The sequence below is a fragment of the Schistocerca piceifrons genome, chromosome 4, assembly GCF_021461385.2.
Source record: "Schistocerca piceifrons isolate TAMUIC-IGC-003096 chromosome 4, iqSchPice1.1, whole genome shotgun sequence".
In the NCBI taxonomy this organism is placed as follows: Eukaryota; Metazoa; Arthropoda; class Insecta; order Orthoptera; family Acrididae; genus Schistocerca; species Schistocerca piceifrons.
In genome coordinates this window covers 514,747,989-514,766,548 of record NC_060141.1, presented here as the reverse complement: position 1 = coordinate 514,766,548, position 18,560 = coordinate 514,747,989, and the positions used below count along the sequence as shown (strand labels likewise).

Sequence of the window (18,560 nt, the reverse complement as noted above, 5' to 3'; positions counted from 1 at the left end):
TGAGGTCATCAGTCCCCTAGAACTTAGAACTACTTAAACCTAACTAACCTAAGGACATCACACACATCCATGCCCGAGGCAGGATTCGAACCTGCGACCGTAGCGGTCACGCGGTTCCAAACTGAAGCGCTTAGAACCGCACAGCCACACCGGCCGGCTTAGATTAGGAAATGAGACACTTAAAGTAGTAAAGGAGTTTTGCTATTTGGGGAGCAAAATAACTGATGATGGTCGAAGTTGAGAGTATATAATATGTAGATCGGCAATTGCAAGGAAAGCGTTTCTGAAGAAGAGAAATTTGCTAACATCGAGTATAGATTTAAGTGTCAGGAAGTCGTTTCTGAAAGTATTTGTATGGAGTGTAGCCATGTATGGAAGTGAAATATGGACGATAAATAGTTTGGACAAGAAGAGAATAGAAGATTTCGAAATGTGGTGCTACAGAAGAATGCTGAAGATTAGATGGGTAGATCACATAACTAACGAGGAAGTATTGAATAGAATTGGGGAGAAGAGGAGTTTGTGGCACAAATGACAAGAAGAAGGGACTGGTTGGTAGGACATGTTCTGAGGCATCAAGGGATCACAAATTTAGCATTGGGGGGCAGCGTGGAGGGTAAAAATCGTAGAGGGAGACCAAGAGATGAATGCACTAAGCAGATTCAGAAGGATGTAGGTTGCAGTAAGTACTGGGAGATGAAGAAGCTTGCACAGGATAGGGTAGCATGGAGAGCTGCATCAAACCAGTCTCAGGACTGAAGACCACAACAACAACAACATGGGAATGTTAACAATGAAGTGTTATTAAATGAATTAATGTGAAATTCAAATCCTCCCTGACAAGACTACATGATAGCCAACGCGATAAATAATTGTAGGCTGACAATGAATACAACACAAAACTATTCAACAATTTGTCCACAGGGAAGTTAAGGGTCTGTGAACCCATCCAAACTCGAGGAGTGAGTGAAAAAAAATTATACAGATGATGTGCCCGCGGAGCGTTGTTTCATTCCGTTGTTTGATTCGATCGTAAAAACCGACTGAAGTTAAGAGCAACGGACTGGTCAATCGGTTGTTGGAACAGGTCGGTTGTCCCACGTTGGCGGGACGGGAGTGGTACTGACCTGTACCAGGCGTAGCGCAGGTCCTCGCTGCCGTCGGCCTTGCAGCGCAGCGAGACGTCGTGGCCGGGAGCGATGTCTGCGGCCGCCGACGGGCTCTGCAGCTGCACGCTCACCTGCTCGCCCAGCCCTGCAACACGTCCAACACGCCCGCTGCCAATCACTACGGCCTCTTTACTTGTCAAACAAATGACACTGACGGAAAAAAATCCCAACTCCAAAAAATAATTAATGTCATCACGTTTGTCGACTTTGAAAAAGCATATGACAGTATAGACCGAGAATCCCTTTTTGAAGTATTAGCAGAATTTGGACTAGATCAAAAGACAACAAGCATCATAAAAGAAACAGTCACGGAGACCAAATCCAAAGTAAAGTTTATGGGAGAATTGAGCACAGAATTTGAAATAGACACAGGAGTGCGACAAGGGGATGTACTGTCCCCAGTGCTCTTCAATTGTGCTCTTGAAAAAGTTGTTAGAGAATGGAGAAAAGCAGGTGCACCAGCAGACACACTGAAACCAAGACATAAGGGCATAGAATTAGAGTGTTTAACATTTGCTGATGACATGGCACTGATCGCACAAGACATTACCGATGCACAGAAACAGCTAGAATTATTACAAGAGCAGGCAGCAAAAATAGGATTACAAATTTCATTTGAAAAAACAGACTTTATGACTGACATCAAAGATGCACCTTCTGATCTCAAAATTGGTAATAACATCTCTCGAGTAAAAGAATTTAAATATTTAGGTGAATGGATTGCAGTTAATTGTAATGAAAAGAAATCTGTCAGATCAAGAGTCCAGAAAATACGACACTACACAACAGTAATTAAACCCGCAGCTCTCTACGCATCTGAGACACTAAACCTTCAACACAGAACACTAAAAGAGGAATTGGAAGTGAAAGAACGTAAAATAATGAGGAAAATCCTAGGACCAATAACTAAAGATGGTGTGCATTATCCAAAACCCAATGCAGAAATATATAAAAATATCTCCAAAGTAACAGACACAATGCGCATGAGAAGAATCCAATTCATGGGGTATTTACAAAGAATGGACTCAAACAGGTTAACGCACAAAATCCATACATTTTTAAAGAACAAAACTACAAGACCGAACTGGTACAAACAGACGGAAAAAGACCTGAGAGAATTAGGGTCTCCAAATCTACTTGATAGAAATGAAATCAGAAAAATCACAAACACGTGGGGTTTTGAGGAAGAAGAGGGAAAAACGAACCGACATACGTGGCCTACGCAACGAAAGCTAGCCCATTCGCTGTTTATGAAGGAATACTGGGCGAAAAGGAAGGCCAACAAATGTTGATTACGCGTGGTCCTAACTGATCCATCCGCGACGAAGAAGAAAAAGAATTAATGTAGAGTAATGAAGTTCGGGGATGGATTTGTCTAGGTAACGTACTTATGTGATTAATATTGCAAGATGTCAGGTTAATGTAAGCACGAAAAAAATCCATTGCAAATGTCCCGTATGTGCTTGACTGGAGGCAGATCTGGTGATCGAGCAGGCCAAGGCAACATTTCGAGTGGTTCTAGGCGCGCAGTCCGGAACCGTGCGACTGCTACGGTCGCAGGTTCGAATCCTGCCTCGGGCATGGATGGGTGTGATGTCCTTAGGTTAGTTAGGTTTAAGTAGTTCTAAGTTCTAGGGGACTGATGACCACAGCTGTTAAGTCCCATAGTGCTCAGAGCCATTCGAACCATTCAACATTTCGAGTGTAGAGCATGTTGGGGTGTAACAAGTGTATGTGTGCAAGCGTCATCCTGTTGGACAACATGAATGGCATCGCAACAGGCCGAATCACCACAGTGACGCACAAATCTGCAGTCAGGAAGCTTGGGATAGCCACAAGAGTGTTCCTGCTGTTACACGAGATTGCTCCTGCTGTCACGCTAAATCACACCCGTGAATGTCTAGTGTGTCTAACACGAAGGCAGATCGGTTGTAAGACCTCAACTGTCCTCCTTCTAACCTACACACGGCCATCACTGGTACCAAGGTAGAACTAGCTTTCATTAGAAATACAACGGACCTTCATCCTGCCCTAAAATGAGCTCTCGCTTGATACCAATGAAGTCGCAAATGTCGGTGTTTTGGGGTCAGTGGGATGCACGCTATGGACGACTGGCTCGGGGCTGTCTTTGAAGTAACCGATTTGTAATACTTCTTAGTACCACTGCTCCAATTGCTGCTGTAGGTGTAGTACGATGCGCCAGATTCATACACCGACCAGGGTGCTCCTCCCTGTCGGCAGTGCCAAGTGCCGTCCGGTCTTTTTTTGTGACCGTACATTCTCGTGACCATTGCTGCCATCAGTCATGTACTGCGGCTACATTCCTGCCAAGTCTCTGCCACCATGGCAGGACGAACACTCAGTTTCTCGTAGCCCTATTGCACGACCTTGTTCAAATTCAGCGAGGTGTCTTCGTCGCCTTAAAGGCATTCTTGACTAACATTAACTTATCGCGTCCAATCTCAAACGTAGCTAACGCTCACAACCGTTACGGCACGTATTTAAAGCAAACCTTATTTGCATCCTCATAATGGCGCTACTAACGACAGCCACTCTTCTGCAGCTGGCGCGAAATTTGAATAGACATCATCTTTCAGAAATAGATACATGCCTACAAACTTTCTTTTATGTCGCACGACTCCTTCTTGGTGCTGCCAATCTTTTTTTCGTCAGTGTATATTCAACCCGTCGCTCTTTTCATAAATCTGAGATTTGTTGTGGTCAGACGATCTAATCGATTGTTCCAAACCAAAATTCTTTAGCACCCTACAGAGTATGGCAGAATAACGGCCTGTGTTTAGTCTCTGAAAGTGAAATAGCATAACTGGCAACACTGAATGTTTGTCATATGTTTCAGGTAGGTACGCCGATTACTGAGATGGAGTGAGCTTGGATGTTTTGTGACTTTGAAGGCCAGGCGAGAATATCGTCGTCATATCAGCCTAAGAAGGAATGATACTGCACCATCGGCACATGCAGTTAGGTTATGGGTGAAAAACTTTGAAGCAACAGGAAGCGCACTTAAGTTGAAATCGCCAGAAAGGCCCAAAGTTGTCACTCGCAAGAACGAACAGAGAAGTGCAGCATATTGTAACCAACAGTCCAGAGCGTTCTGTGAGACAAATTGCGGCAGTAACGGGAATGTCCAGTCGCAGAGTACACAGAATTGTGCGGTTGCAACTATAAATCATTTCGTAAAAGATGCAGGTTATCCAAGAGTTAAATGAAAGTGATTACGAAAAGTGAATGATTCTAGAACTGTTGACTACAATTAGGCACAATGAAGGCTTCTTAAATTTCCTATTGATGAGTGACTAGGCACATTCTCATCGCAGCGGTAATGTCAACAAACAAAACTGCCTTTACTGGTGCGAGAATAATCCTCAATAACTCCATCAGCGCCACTTACACAGCCAATGGGCATAATCGGTCCTTTGTTTTTTCACGATGAAGATGGGTGAGCCGCCACAGCGACTTCTCAAGATGCTGACTTTCTTGACAAATTCAGTCTCAGCAAGATGTTAGCTCTAACTGTGCTCATATTTCAATGGCAGTCGTGCACAGAGTGTTCCGTAAACACATCATGTCAATAATAGGACATTTTGTGGCTTCCCAGACCCACAACTTATCTTTCCTTTGTGGGTTCCTGAAACATAGTGTGTATCCTAGACGTCTACATAAAATTGCGAACTGAAAAACACCATTCGTGTAGAAGTCAGAAACATTCCTATGCAGATACTTGAACGTGCAGTGAACGATTTTCATCGCAGACTTTTTTTTCACTAGCTGCTTATATTTTATGACCCACCGTCTAATTTCTTATGGTGGGTCGTATGTTGCCACTTGGCCGCTGTGACTGGTTACGGTGTGACTGAAAGTAACACCACACCGGCTCCCGTCCCCACTCACACCGTTGCCCGTGTCCCGCCACGTGGAGGCGGGCTCTATTTGTTTACATCCATTTGATATCTTTTTTTGTGCAGCATTAGAAAAACTTTTAACTAATACAAAATCAAGTGAGATATTAATAAACAAAACGAAATTAAATATTTAGAAAGAAGGAAGGAAGAGAACTGAATAGAGAAGAGATAGGTATAATATTGCCCGTCACCTGGTTGTGGGCGGCGGCCCGGGTCTTGGAATGACCCTCAAGACGCTGGCCGTCGCTCACCATGCCTTTAACATCTACCATCCTAAAAACTAACTTAACTAGAAGAGATTAGGGTACGTTAAAGCTAGAAACTAAGACCTCCATGCCCAGCCTGCTAAACTATTTACGATATACAATAGAGAGGTAACTGATTTTGTGCTTGGCTAAAAGTTGCCAATGAAAGGGTACTTGTGGTAAAAGTAATAAGGTAATGTCGCTAACGGTTTGTGTTGAGCCTACAAGGCTCCTAGTAGAGTACATCAGGCGCAAGCACCTCCCGGCCCCGCCGACAACACGACCTGAACGGTGGTTTTCCCCGATCTACCATAGGTATCCATCGGGTTGGGCTCAAAAGAGAGGAACCACAATTAAGATCCTTCCATACAGGTCGTGCGCCGCCTCTTACCAGGGGCGTAGGTCCCTTGAAGAGGTGCCTAACTTTAAGCTTCAGATCAGAAGTTATTAGTGTAGTGTAGACAGTCAACGTAACAAGTGCGGCCACTTACAAGACAGCAACGAGAACTGTCTAAGGTTGCAGGTCGATAGGCGACAGTCAATAGAAGTTCCGCCCCTTGGGAAGAACGGCACGGACTCGACCAGCACTTAAGGGCGATTATACGTTTCTGCGCCTGTGGCCCGTTATTTTTCAGGAGCTGTATCCAGTACAAGAAGTGTATCTTAAGTTGCCAATGGCTTCTCAACAAGAGGGCGGAAGAGCGGCGGAAAGGACCAGGGGTGGTGGTAGTAGCAGGAAGAAGCCGTACAGGAGGAAAGGCTAGCCAGCCCAGAGGGAAGCGGCGGCGCTCCGGAAGGCGACCCCGGTGCCCGGTGGCCGCGCAGGGAGCGGGGATAAATAGTGCGGGTAAACAGAGCGCAGGCCGCGCCGCTGTTTGTTTTTGAGGCCGGGCGGAAGCCGGCGCGGCGTATAAACACACATCAAAAGGCCGCCGCGCCGCCCTGACTGACAGCATGGCGAGCGCCGCCGCCGCCGCCACAGCGGGACACGGGCTGCCCTCTGCCCTCCGCCAGACAGCCACTCCCCGCTGTTTCCTTATGGCATCTAAGGCTACGGTGTCGGTGGCACCGATATCTGTAGATTCCGCCGACGACCGACATCCGCCGAAGTAGTGTTCGTGTTTCCACTTTTCAGTGCTTTGGATGTTCAGAATATCTAATTCCAAATTTTATGTTTGTCTTCCACAGGTATGCTGAATGATAGTCATTGGAGGATAATTGACGTATGTCTTTCGAGCTCTATCAAAAATCCGATACTTACATTAAAGATGCAGTTCTGGCTCAAGTAAAACACTTCGATATTTGACCGCTAGCGATTACAAATGGTTCAAATGGTTCTGAGCACTATGGGACTTAACATCTATGGTCATCAGTCCCCTAGAACTTAGAACTATTTAAACCTAACTAACCTAAGGACATCACACAACATCCAGTCATCACGAGGCAGAGAAAATCCCTGACCCCGCCGGCAATCGAACCCGGGAACCCGGGCGCGGGAAACGATTACATATTTCAGTATTTAAACCTGTAACCGCAATGTTCGAATACAGCATTAGTAGTGACCCGCTTGATACTGTCAATGTCGTTTAAATATCCAGGCGTAGAGCTGCAAAGCGATATGAAATGGAACGCACATGTGAGGACTGCGGTAGGAAATGCGAGTGGTCGACTTTGGTTTGTTGAGAGAAATTTAGGAAAGTGTGAATCATCTGTAAAGAACACCGTGTATAGGACGCTAGTGCCATTTATTGTTGAGTACCTCTCGAGTGTTCGGTGTCCGCAAGAGATCGGATTAAGGAAAGAGATCGAAGCAGTTCGGAGGTGAGCTGCTAGGTTACCGGTAGGTTAGAACAAAACGCAAGTTTTTCGGAGATGCTTTGGGAACTCGAGTGAGAACCCGTGGAGGGAAGGCGACGTTCTTTTCGAGATATACAACTGGGAAAGTTTGGAGAACCGGCATTTGAAGCTCAGTGTAGGATGATACTACTGCCACCAGCATAAATTTCGTGCAAGGACCACGAAAATATGGCTTTTCGCGGATGATGCTGTAGTATACAGAGAAGCTGCAGCATTAGAAAATTGCAGCGAAATGCAGAAAGATCTGCAGCGGATAGGCACTTGGTGCAGGGAGTGGCAACTGGCCCTTAACATAGACAAATGTAATGTATTGCGAATACATAGAAAGAAGGATCCTTTATTGTATGATTATATGATAGCGGAACAAACACTGGTAGCAGTTACTTCTGTAAAATATCTGGGAGTATGCGTGCGGAACGATTTGAAGTGGAATGATCATATAAAATTAATTGTTGGTAAGGCGGGTGCCAGGTTGAGGTTCATTGGGAGAGTGCTTAGAAAATGTAGTCCATCAACAAAGGAAGTGGCTAACAAAACATTCGTTCGACCTATACTTGAGTATTGCTCATCAGTGTGGCATCCGTACCAGGTCGAGTTGACAGAGGAGATGCAGAAGATCCAAACAAGAGCGGCGTGTTTCGTCACAGGGTTATTTGGTAAGCGTGATAGCGTTACGGAGATGTTTAGCAAACTCAAGTGGCAGACTCTTCAAGAGAGGCGCTCTGCTCGCCAGGTTTCGAGAGGGTGCGTTTCTGGATGAGGTATCGAATATATCGCTTCCCCCTACTTATACCTCCCGAGGAGATCACGAATGTAAAATTGGAGAGATTCGAGCGCGCACGGAGGCTTTGCGGCAGTCGTTCTTCCCGCGAACCATACGCGACTGGAACGGGAAAGTGACAGTGGCACGTAAAGTGGCCTCCGGCACACACCGTTGGGTGGCTAGCGGAGTATAAATGTAGATGTAGATAAGATACGAGAGATTAGGGCTCATATGGAGGCATACAGTTAGTCGTTTTTCCCTCGTTCTGCCTGAGAGTGGGACAGGGAAAGGAAACTACTAATAGTGGTACAGGGTACCCTCCACCACGCTCCGTACGATGGTTTGCGGAGTATGTGTGCAGATGTAGATGTAGACTGTGTGAGTATTTTTGCGCTTAGGTAAGTACCCGTTGCCCAACACGGCCATCTCGACGCCCTCGCCAGGACTCGAACCGCGCCCGCGCCCGTCCTTCCTAGCAACGGCCCTCCCCCGTCCCCCGGTCAAGGGCCACAGGGCAGGGAGCGGCCCTAATTGTACCGCCCGGGCCCGCCTCCGGCTCTGCTTCTGCTTCTGCCCGCAGCGCTGCGCTCATTTAAGACTTCCGGACTGCGCCCTCTCCTAATTGCGTTCTACCGGCTCAAAAGCCGCCCTTCAACGTTATGCTCGCTTCCGCATTCGCGGCACGTGCGGCCGCCGTTCCGCGTGCGACTCAAGACAGCGTTCTGCCGTCCAGGTCACCTCCTCGCTGCTAATGCCGTCTTCCTGCACACTACCACCACCTCGAAGCAGCTGGCATTTGACAACGACCGAGCCGGACTGCTCCCGCAAGGAATACACTAACCGGAGCCTGGCACTGTCGGCTCACACTTTGTTGGCACCGTTGTATAGCAAAACAGTATTAGAGCGAAGAATGAAATTTTTCAGCTGTGTACAAGACGTCAATTAAAGCGTGCCTGTCGGTACGCAGTGGTTGCGTAACGAGTATAAACACTCGGAGGCGCCGGAATACAAACAACAAACAAGCAAGACCGCATTCTACATCTACATCTACATACGTCCTTGCCGGCCGTTGTGGCCGAGCGGTTCTAGGCGCTTCAGTCCGGAACCGCGCTGCTGCTACTGTCGCAGGTTCGAATCCTGCCTCGGGCATGGATGTGTGTGATGTCCTTAGGTTACTTAGGTTTAAGTAGTTCTAAGTCTAGGGGACTGATGACCTCAGATATTAAGTCCCATAGTGCTTAGAACCACTTGAACCCTCCCCTTCCTCCCACTCTGTGCTCAGAGTCTGGTCATTGTGTCTGTATCACTGATACCAACGTTTATTGCGGGATGACCTGTTGACATACCATAAAGTGTTGCCAGCCGCTGCTTTTTTTGGAGACTGCTTTTACGAGTACACAGCCATCTGGCTGCGAGCTGCCGTTTCTGCCGGTCACAACGGTGACTGACTGAAGACGAGGTCCTGGCAGATCTTCCGTGGGTGAAGAACTAATCTCTCCAATTGGAAGCTGTTCGACTTGAGGGCAGAGTGTCTGGGCCGCCACTCCTCGGAAGTGCGTGCACCACCTTCGCTGGGGCTGCCACTCGGGCTGTCCTCCGTGTCGCTATTCATATTTCCGCCTTCTCGCCATCATGACAACCGTCATCAGAGGTACGCAGATTCCTGGGGACCAGCCTAAGCGGAGTAACACTCAACGAGAGCACTGAGGCTTCGGCGGACGCCCACAGTCAGGCTAGGCTTCGGGGACCTGCCAACTGCTCCTCCGACCTCCATGAGGCCGCGGAACTCACCGCGAGGCAGCACCAGAGGCTCCAACTGCAGATTTCACGAATGGCGCTGACGCGCCACTCAGCACATCATTGCGGCACAGACGCAGCACGGGTGCTACCAGGCTGCGCCGAGGAGGAGGCTAAATCACTGTGAAACTCTCAGCAATAAGTCGATGTTAATTCAATGGTGCCTTATTGACGCCTTGGGCGTGACACAGGTCCTCACCACAATCTCCGCTCGACAGTGCTGAACATCCATAGGGCGTGAGAGAGGGGAGGGGAGGGAGGTAGGTAGGTAGGTAGGTAGAAGTGAACCTCTACACCACTTTCCCTGTCAGTTCTCAAATAGGAAACGTTTCTGTATGCGGAAATTTAGTCTATTACATTAAAACACGTAACTCCGACAGTAATTAAAAAAAATGGTTCAAATGGCTCTTAGCACTATGGTACTTAACTGCTGTGGTTATCAGTCCCCTAGAACTTAGAACTACCTAAACCTAACTAACCTAAGGACATCACACACATCCATGCCCGAGGCAGGATTCGAACCTGTGACCGTAACGGCCGCGCGATTCCAGACTGAAGCGCCTAGAACCGCTCGACCACTCCGGCCGGCCCGACAGTAATTAAAATTATGAAGATATTTCGACTCTTAGAGACACTACAGTGATCCGTAACATACTGAATTCCACAGTTTTTGTAGCATATAGAGACTTTAAAATTGTCAAAATATTGATAAGATGGTAAAAATAAATTTAAAAACTCCGCTTTTCGAAAGACATATTTTCTGACATAAATGTGTTCATTATTTGGAATAAGCCTTTGTAACAGCAGTGATACTTTTAGAAAAGAGATGCTTTACCTTATGAGAACCATATCTGACACCTTTGCAGAAACTGCTTAGTGAAACACTTTGTTTTACATTCGCGTGCGCTCGTGGCGGCCTGGTGCTCGACTTGGCAACGAGTAACTAGTCTAGAGCTTAAAATTCGCGCAACTCTACTTCTCGTATCCTTGACACCAAAAACCACGTCCCAACTCTGATTCCCTCACGCCTATACGCTCGGAAATGATTCACTGCAGACTTTTAGAAGATCATTATACACTGCCTGACATCCAGAAAACATGGTCGGATGTCCAAGTAACTCCGGGCACATACGCGCCATCAGCGGGTACGTAAATGATTATAGAGTTGCAATCCTCTGTGATAGGCAGAACGGCCACCTCAATGAGTGTTGCTCGTGTTTAGTGTTGATAAGGGGTCTGACAGGGTGTGAAAGGGGCGTGAACAACATCGCATGTAGAGTGATCACCGTGAAGCAGCAGGAGATACCGCGTACTCGTGTGAGAGCGTTATCAACGCCTGACGGAGTCTGGATATTATTACGGGTCTCTATACGGCCGGCTGATGGAATCGTGCAGTATCCAGCATTGTGGGGCACTCGATTGTGACAGAGTGCCGATGTCGGACTGCATGGGGACGTGAGGTCACGAATACTCATTGCCAAGATTCCAGTCGACCTCGTCTGACTACCACAAGTGAGAATCGTCGTATTGTGCACGAACCACATCGTAATCCCTTCACATCTACGCTTGCTGCACTCCCTGCAACGTGTCGTCCCGCACCATAGGTCGGAGACTTGCAGGAGCCAGATTAGGAAATTACCATCCCGTGCGTAGGCTGCCTTTAACACCACAACTTAAATGTCTGTATCTAGAGTGGTGCCGTAATCGGGAAGCGTGGATTGCTGACAAATGGCATCGCCTCGTGTTCAATGATGAATCCAAGGTTTTTCACTATCCAGGATGACCATCATCGGTGAGCATGGCGGCGACTTGGAGAGACGTTGCATTCTTTCAATGTTTTGGAGAGGCAATGCGACGTTAGTCCTGGCGTCATCTTGCGGTGAACCATTCGGTATCATTTTAGGTCACGGATAGTGATAGAACTCTGACTGCACGGGGGTACAGTATAGGCTCCTGCGTCAATACATGTTACCTCTCATGCGATACTATCGTGGTGCCATTTTTAACAATACAGTGCTCGTCCACACATGACGTGTCTCTATGAACTGTCTGCATGATGTTGCGCTACCACCGTGGCCAGCAAGATCCCAAATCTGCCCCCAATAGAACTTGTGTGGGACCGCTCAGACGTCAATTCTGTCCCAGTGGCAGTATCGAGGATATAAAGGACCTGCCACAACTGTTGTGGGCCAGTTCGCCTCAGGTGGGGATACAAGGTTTTACGACACATTTCCCAACCGAATCAATGCATGCATCCAGCCCAGAGTGGGTGCAGTGTCATACGATGATTGGGCTCACACAGCCAAGTTCTTTGTAAATGTGGCTCCACTTTATAACCACATGACATACCGTTTCCACCCGTAAAGTTTCATTTCCTTTCCAGCTCCCCTTATAGGTTCTTCACTTTTTTCGTCGGTTAGCGTAGTACGAGTTAAATCAGTTGGTAACCGATGTTTGCGTCTGTGTAAAAGCTTCAAAAGTAATACTACAAATGTCGAAGTTATTTAACTCATTGAACTGTTTTGATTGCCAAAATATATTGCTCGGTAATAGACCTGGCCAAAGTTGTGTACCATATTGCGCATGTGCAGTACTATTTGGAAAAAGTGAAACACCAAGAACAAGGGATGTGATGACAATTACATTTATTCGACCTTTTAGGAACATCACACTACACAAATGATCGCCATTACAGACCTGTACATGCACTGTGACAGTGGAGCTTCAACACGGGTCAGCGCTCCTAGTGTTGCAATCACAGCCACTAGACGCTGCGTCGTGGCTTGGAATCAAAGGGCAAAGCAACTGAATACGCGGAAAGGGAATACTCTGCCAAACCGTTTGCAAGGGCGTCCGAAAAGCGTCAACTGTGGCTGCAGGAGAGCCTGAACTAACAAGCTGCCTATCGACCACACCAAAACATATTCGAGGGGCGAACGGGGAAGCCAGGGAAGCAGTGATTCCAGTCATTCTTCGAGGAGGGCTCGCACATACCTCACCACATGCGGCCGGGCGTTCTCTTGCTGAAAAATATCATGTGGCATGGCCTGCAGGAGAGGTACTGCCACGGGCTGTAAAACCTCCCTGATGTAGCGGTAGGTATTCAGATTACTCTCAACACGTAGGCGGCGAGATCAGTGTTATAGGCAATGGCGCAGCAAACCAACCAACTCGGCGTTTGTCCGCTGCGCCGCTCAACAATACTGTCTTCCCGACTGCGTTCGCCACAGTGGCGTCGAACGTGTATGCGGCCGTCACTGCTGCACAACTTGAAGCGGGATTAGTCCCAAAACACTACATTCAACCTCACAGCATGCCAGTGTCGGCGTCGGCATGCTCATTGCAGCCTGCGGCGTTGGCGGGTGCTGGTCAGTGGAAGCATGTATGCCATCGGTCCAGTCCGAGACATGTCCACACCTGCTGCAGTGCTGCAACGTCGAACCAACACTGTGGACGAAGCTGTATTGTCCGTTACGGCCAAACGGACAAGATGGCGGTCATCCCGCGCTATGGTCACATTATGTCGTCAAGTACCCTGTCGCCGGTGTGTACGGTCCTCTTGTCTCCAATGGTTCCACATACGCCTCTGTTGAAGCAGCGTGTCTCGTACGGGTCGCACTGTCACGGAACGGTAGACCAATCACTCCAAGCCGTTCGAACGCATTCACAGGCCAATATTCCACCGTGAGGTGTCAGCGAGGCATAGTGGCACTTGGTTACACGTTTCCACTTCGTATGAAGGCTCCGCGCCGACTTAACGTTGCGTAACACTGACCTTCGTGCCTTCGTGCACGCCACCTCTCTGCCGTTTAAATCACTTATTATGGCTACACTGTTCTACACGTCCTCTTATCGTGGTGTGTTGCAGACCATTTCTTCTGAGTGTTTCACGTTTTACAAACAGTAGTGTAATTTAGAGTGGACGAAATGCGTTGGTATTTTATGACAAAAAGACTTTAAACTTACAAGCTGGCAACTAAATACAAGACTGTTCAGGAAAATGTAACAGGAAACTACATTCATAGAGAGAAATCTTTGATAACTCGTAGCGCAGATGCAAGCTTTCATCCACGAAGTGCAAAAGGCATAGTGTCAGGAAACATCAGACGCCTTAGCTGAGGCTGTATACTGGTCGTAGCAGACACGCGAGGCAACAGCGCGAAGCCTATTTTACGACTAACTGCAACAGTTTTTCTCTGACGGGCCAAAGAGCCTAACGTGCGTTTGTCTCGGAAAGTTGTACGGGCATTATTCATTCGGGATTTACATTATCTCAACACCGCAAGCGAGTATCTTCCGCGTCTCTTGGGACAATGTTTACAGACTCGAGCGTATAAAGGTGGCGGCCCTGGGCGCCGGATAGTGGCAGGCTGCACGCGATGCAGCTGTCCGCCGCAGGCGCTGCCAACCTAATTGGCGGCCCGCATTTGCATGCCAATTGGCCGCCGGCCTGCAGGCTGTTTACATTTCATTTAGGGGCGGCGCGCCCGCGGCTGCCGCGCTCCTGGTGGCCGACTGCCTGCAGCACACTCACACTTGGCCCAGCACGGGGTACGGCGGCTCTCGCGTTGCTTGCTGCAGATGGCAATTCGTTATCTTTAGTCGTGGCCAATCGGGTGACATATTCGAGGAAAATAAAAAAAAAAAAAAAAAAAAAAAAAAGCCAAATATCTTTGATGTTAGTAAAGACGAAGAAGACGATGCAATTCACAGAACACTGAGTTTGAACCATAACCAGCATTAACTGTGTCTGTATTGACCGACCAAGTGCAACAGGCGTAGAACTCCATCGCACAAACTGACATCCGGCACCTGTACAACACAATACGTGCATGTTTGCATGCTTGCATTCAACATTCTACCCGTTACACCGGTTATTGATGTACCAGCTCTACATATTTGCAGTGGTTTTTCTTGTGCTTACATTAACCTATGATCTTGCAACGTTAATCACTTAAATGTGTTATTTAGAAATATATATTCCCGAATTTTATTACTCTACATGTGGTGTGCGTACTGTAAGACCTTCGGTACACACACCATCAGAGTATTTGACTTGTCGCTCAAACGAAGTAGGCGAGTGTCAGCAATATGTCTCGTGGTCTTATCGTGGCGTGTTTATCTTCTGCCGTTAGGTCAGACGATAGAAATGCCGCTTGCACGCTTAGAGTAGCAGATTGACGGTGACCAACTTTAAACAGAACTTGGTTAATTTTCACACACATTTATTAAAATAATAACAAGCATAAAAATAACATAACTTGGTTCTGGTTGCTATTTACAATTGACAATCTGAAGTTCCTTTGGTCTTGGTACGTCAATCTTATTCTCACATATCTCTGATACTTGACAAAGTGTCTATACATTTATCTTCATGGCTATGTACAGGAATATGGTAATCTTATTAGGCGCAGACTGAAACATGACTACAGACTAATGCAGACTGACTAATCGGAGGTCTGTACACTCGTTATAATACCTTGCACGTTCAGGTATCACTGCGCGAGTGTGATCCGCGAGGAGAAAAGGTTCTACGTTAGCAGCAATCTCATTGGCTGCGTTACATATTAATACGCGGATAGGCGGAAGCAGAATTTGGTCCGTCTCCAAGACAGCTCCATCTCGTAGTGCGGAGACGGACGAGCGCTGCGCCTGCGCTGTTGTGCTTAGCGGTGCGCGCTCTAGTGGGAAAGTTGTGTACGCGCTGACTACGCGGAACTATGTACACAACACTACAGTAATTATTTCTTGATGTGGGTTGGTTTTTTCCCGCAAATGTAGTGTAAATTAACTGCTGCGAGTGGAATGAGCAGGAATGAAATTGATAATGTCATATATCAAAAATATTTGGCAGCTTTTTCGGAATATGTCGCGATTTCCGAGGTGATGGGTAGCGTGGAACCTAATAGCTCACCTTAAATTGTTGCGAGTGAAACAGAATAACAGTTAACTTCATTTATAAATCATAGTAAATTACGAACAAGCAATGCGATTAATTGCCCACATCCGTTCAAAAATGGTTCAAATGGCTCTGAGCACTATGGGACTCAACATCTTAGGTCATAAGTCCCCTAGAACTTAGAACTACTTAAACCTAACTAACCTAAGGACATCACACACACCCATGCCCGAGGCAGGATTCGAACCTGCGACCGTAGCAGTCCCGCGGTTCCGGACTGCAGCGCCAGAACCGCTAGACCACCGCGGCCGGCCCTCCCACCCCCCCCCCCCCCCTGCCCCCACATCCGTCATATGATTCTTGTATTCATTTCCCAGTTAGTTACTTACATGTTACAGATATCATTTGAACGATTCTTTTATCGAAATGATGTGGAACGAGTGGGTTTACAGAATACTGTATGGAATACACTAAAGCGCCAAAGAAACTGGTATAGGCATGCACATTCAAATACAGAGATAGGTAAACAAGCAGAATATGGCGCTGCGGTCAGCAACGCCTATATAAAACAAGTGTCTGGCGTAGTTGTTAGATCGGTTACTGTTGCTACAATGGCGGGTTATTATGATTTAAGTGATTTTGAACATGGTGTTGTAGTGGGCGCACGAGCGATGGGACACAGCATCTCCGAGGTAGAGATGAAGTACGACCATTTCACGAGTCTACCGTGAATATTAGGTGGAATCCGGTAAAACATCAAATCTCCGACATCGCTGCGGCCGGAAAGAGATCCTGCAAGAACGGGACCAACGACGACTGAAGAGAATTATTCGAAGAGCAACCCTTTCGCAAACTGCGGCCGATTTCAATGCTGGGCCATCAACTGTGTCAGCTTGCGAACCATTCAACGAAACATCATCGATATGGTCTTTCGGAGCCGAAGTACCACTCGTGTACCCTCGATGACTGCACGACACAAAGCTTTGCGCCACACCTGGGCTTGTCAACGCCGACATTGGACTGTTGATGACTGGAAACATGTTGCCTGGTCCGACGAGTCTCGTTTCAGATGTATCGAGCGTATGGACGTGTACGTGCATGGCATGGGGACAACCTCATGAATCTATTGACCTTGCATTTCAGCAGGGGACTGTTCAAGCTGTTGGAGGCTCTGTAATGGTGTGGGGCGTGTGCAGTTGGAGTGATATAGTCTAGTTACGACTCTGAGAGGTGACTCTGATCTCCTGCATCCATTCACGTACATTGTGCATTCGGACGGACTTGGGCAATTCCAGCATGAGAATGCGACACCCCACACGTCCAGAATTGCTACAGAGTGATGGTCTAAATGGCTCTAAGCACTATGGGACTTAACATCTGAGGTCATCAGTCAGCTAGACTTAGACCTACTAAAAGCTAACTAACCTAACGACATCACACACATCCATGCCCGAGGCAGGATTAGAACCTGCGACCGTAGCAGCCGCGTGGTTCCGGACTGAAGCGCCTAGAACCGCTCGGCCACAGCGACCGGCGCTACAGAGTGACTCCAGGAACACTCTTCTGAGTTTAAACACAAGCTGGTCACCAAACTCCCCAGACATGAACATTATTGAGCATATCTGGGATGCCTTGCAACGTGCTGTTGAGAAGAGATCTCCACCCCCTCATAGTCTTACGAATGTATGGACACCCCTGCAGGATTCATGGTGTCAATTCATTCCAGCACTATTGCAGGCATTAGTCGAGTCCATGCCATGACGTGTGGCGGCATTTCTGCGTGCTCTAAGCAGCCCTAAGCGATATTAGGCAGGTGTACAAGTTTCTTTGGCCCTTCAGTGTGTATTATTAGAGTTAACATTAATGAACAGATTGTTTTTTAGTCCCACTTATGCAACTAAGAAAAATATTTTTTTTCACTCATTAAGCGAACCGTTACGAACAGTAGTAAGCAAGGGAAAAACCGCTTGTACCGAGAGTACACTCTACCGGCGTCCGCCCTAGGCGGCAGGGATGGTGCTCTCACTCCGTTGGACAACAATAGGTGGCCAGAAACAGCCCGAAAAGCTTGTAACGATGTTTCGGGGAATGCTGTGCTGAGAAATGATCGTTACGAAAAAAATTTCGACACATTGCGCCGTTTCCGAGTTATTTATCATTGAAGTTAGCCAATCATGTCGTTGCGCGCTCAAGTTCAAGCTCAAATGCGGTAATACACAGACATCTGTGTGTCCACGTGTTACCACTTGTTCAAATGCTCGTTACCAGTTAAAATGTGCCTCTTTCAGAAATGATAAACTTAAGCTAGGTGAGCACCAGACGAAGAAAGAGCGTGGTGACACTTTCTCTGGCAGGCTGCTTGAAATCGCGCGCGCGACGACCTGATTGGCTAATTTTAATTAAGTCTGAAACGACGAAACGTATCCTACTCTTTTCATAACAATTGTTCCTCAGCAATACCCTTACATGCTCTTCAGACTGTTTCTGAGCATCTCGAATAACGCAGCACAGAACAACTATTAAATCGCTTTGTAGCGTTACACATGATTGTGCATCAGGTCATTCTTCTGTCGGTTGTTGAGAAGAATGTGCGCGGAAGGAATGGGGCAGCCACACTACACTGTGCGCTGTAGCAAAATGGTACTTGCCGGTCTAAAAACATTTTCATCTGTACGCTGGAAATATGAATTTAAAAACGCAAAAGCTGCAAAATATGAATAAAATTAAATTACATTTTCATCAATGCAATTACAATGTTACTGTGACTGTCTTGTTGAGGTTCGAGCGACGTAAAATTATTAAATCGTTTCACCTCTTCAGTTCACTGATTCTTCCAGAATAATACTGGTCAAATTCTCCGTTTGTCTGTAACCGGCATCATTAGCCGCTGCATAAATAATTAATACTGGT

The 18,560-nt window shown here is 47.1% G+C and overlaps 1 protein-coding gene across 1 annotated transcript in view; it reads right to left on the bottom strand.

Moving 5' to 3' along the window:
* The window catches only part of LOC124795955 (inactive tyrosine-protein kinase 7-like), a gene marked incomplete at its 5' end in the record, with an annotated part of 453,772 nt that overhangs the window by 96,617 nt on the left and 338,595 nt on the right, over positions 1-18,560 (bottom strand). The window contains one exon of the mRNA XM_047260035.1: positions 1,128-1,254. Coding sequence (XP_047115991.1) covers positions 1,128-1,254 — 127 coding nt within the window. The remainder of the gene's footprint in view (positions 1-1,127; positions 1,255-18,560) is intronic.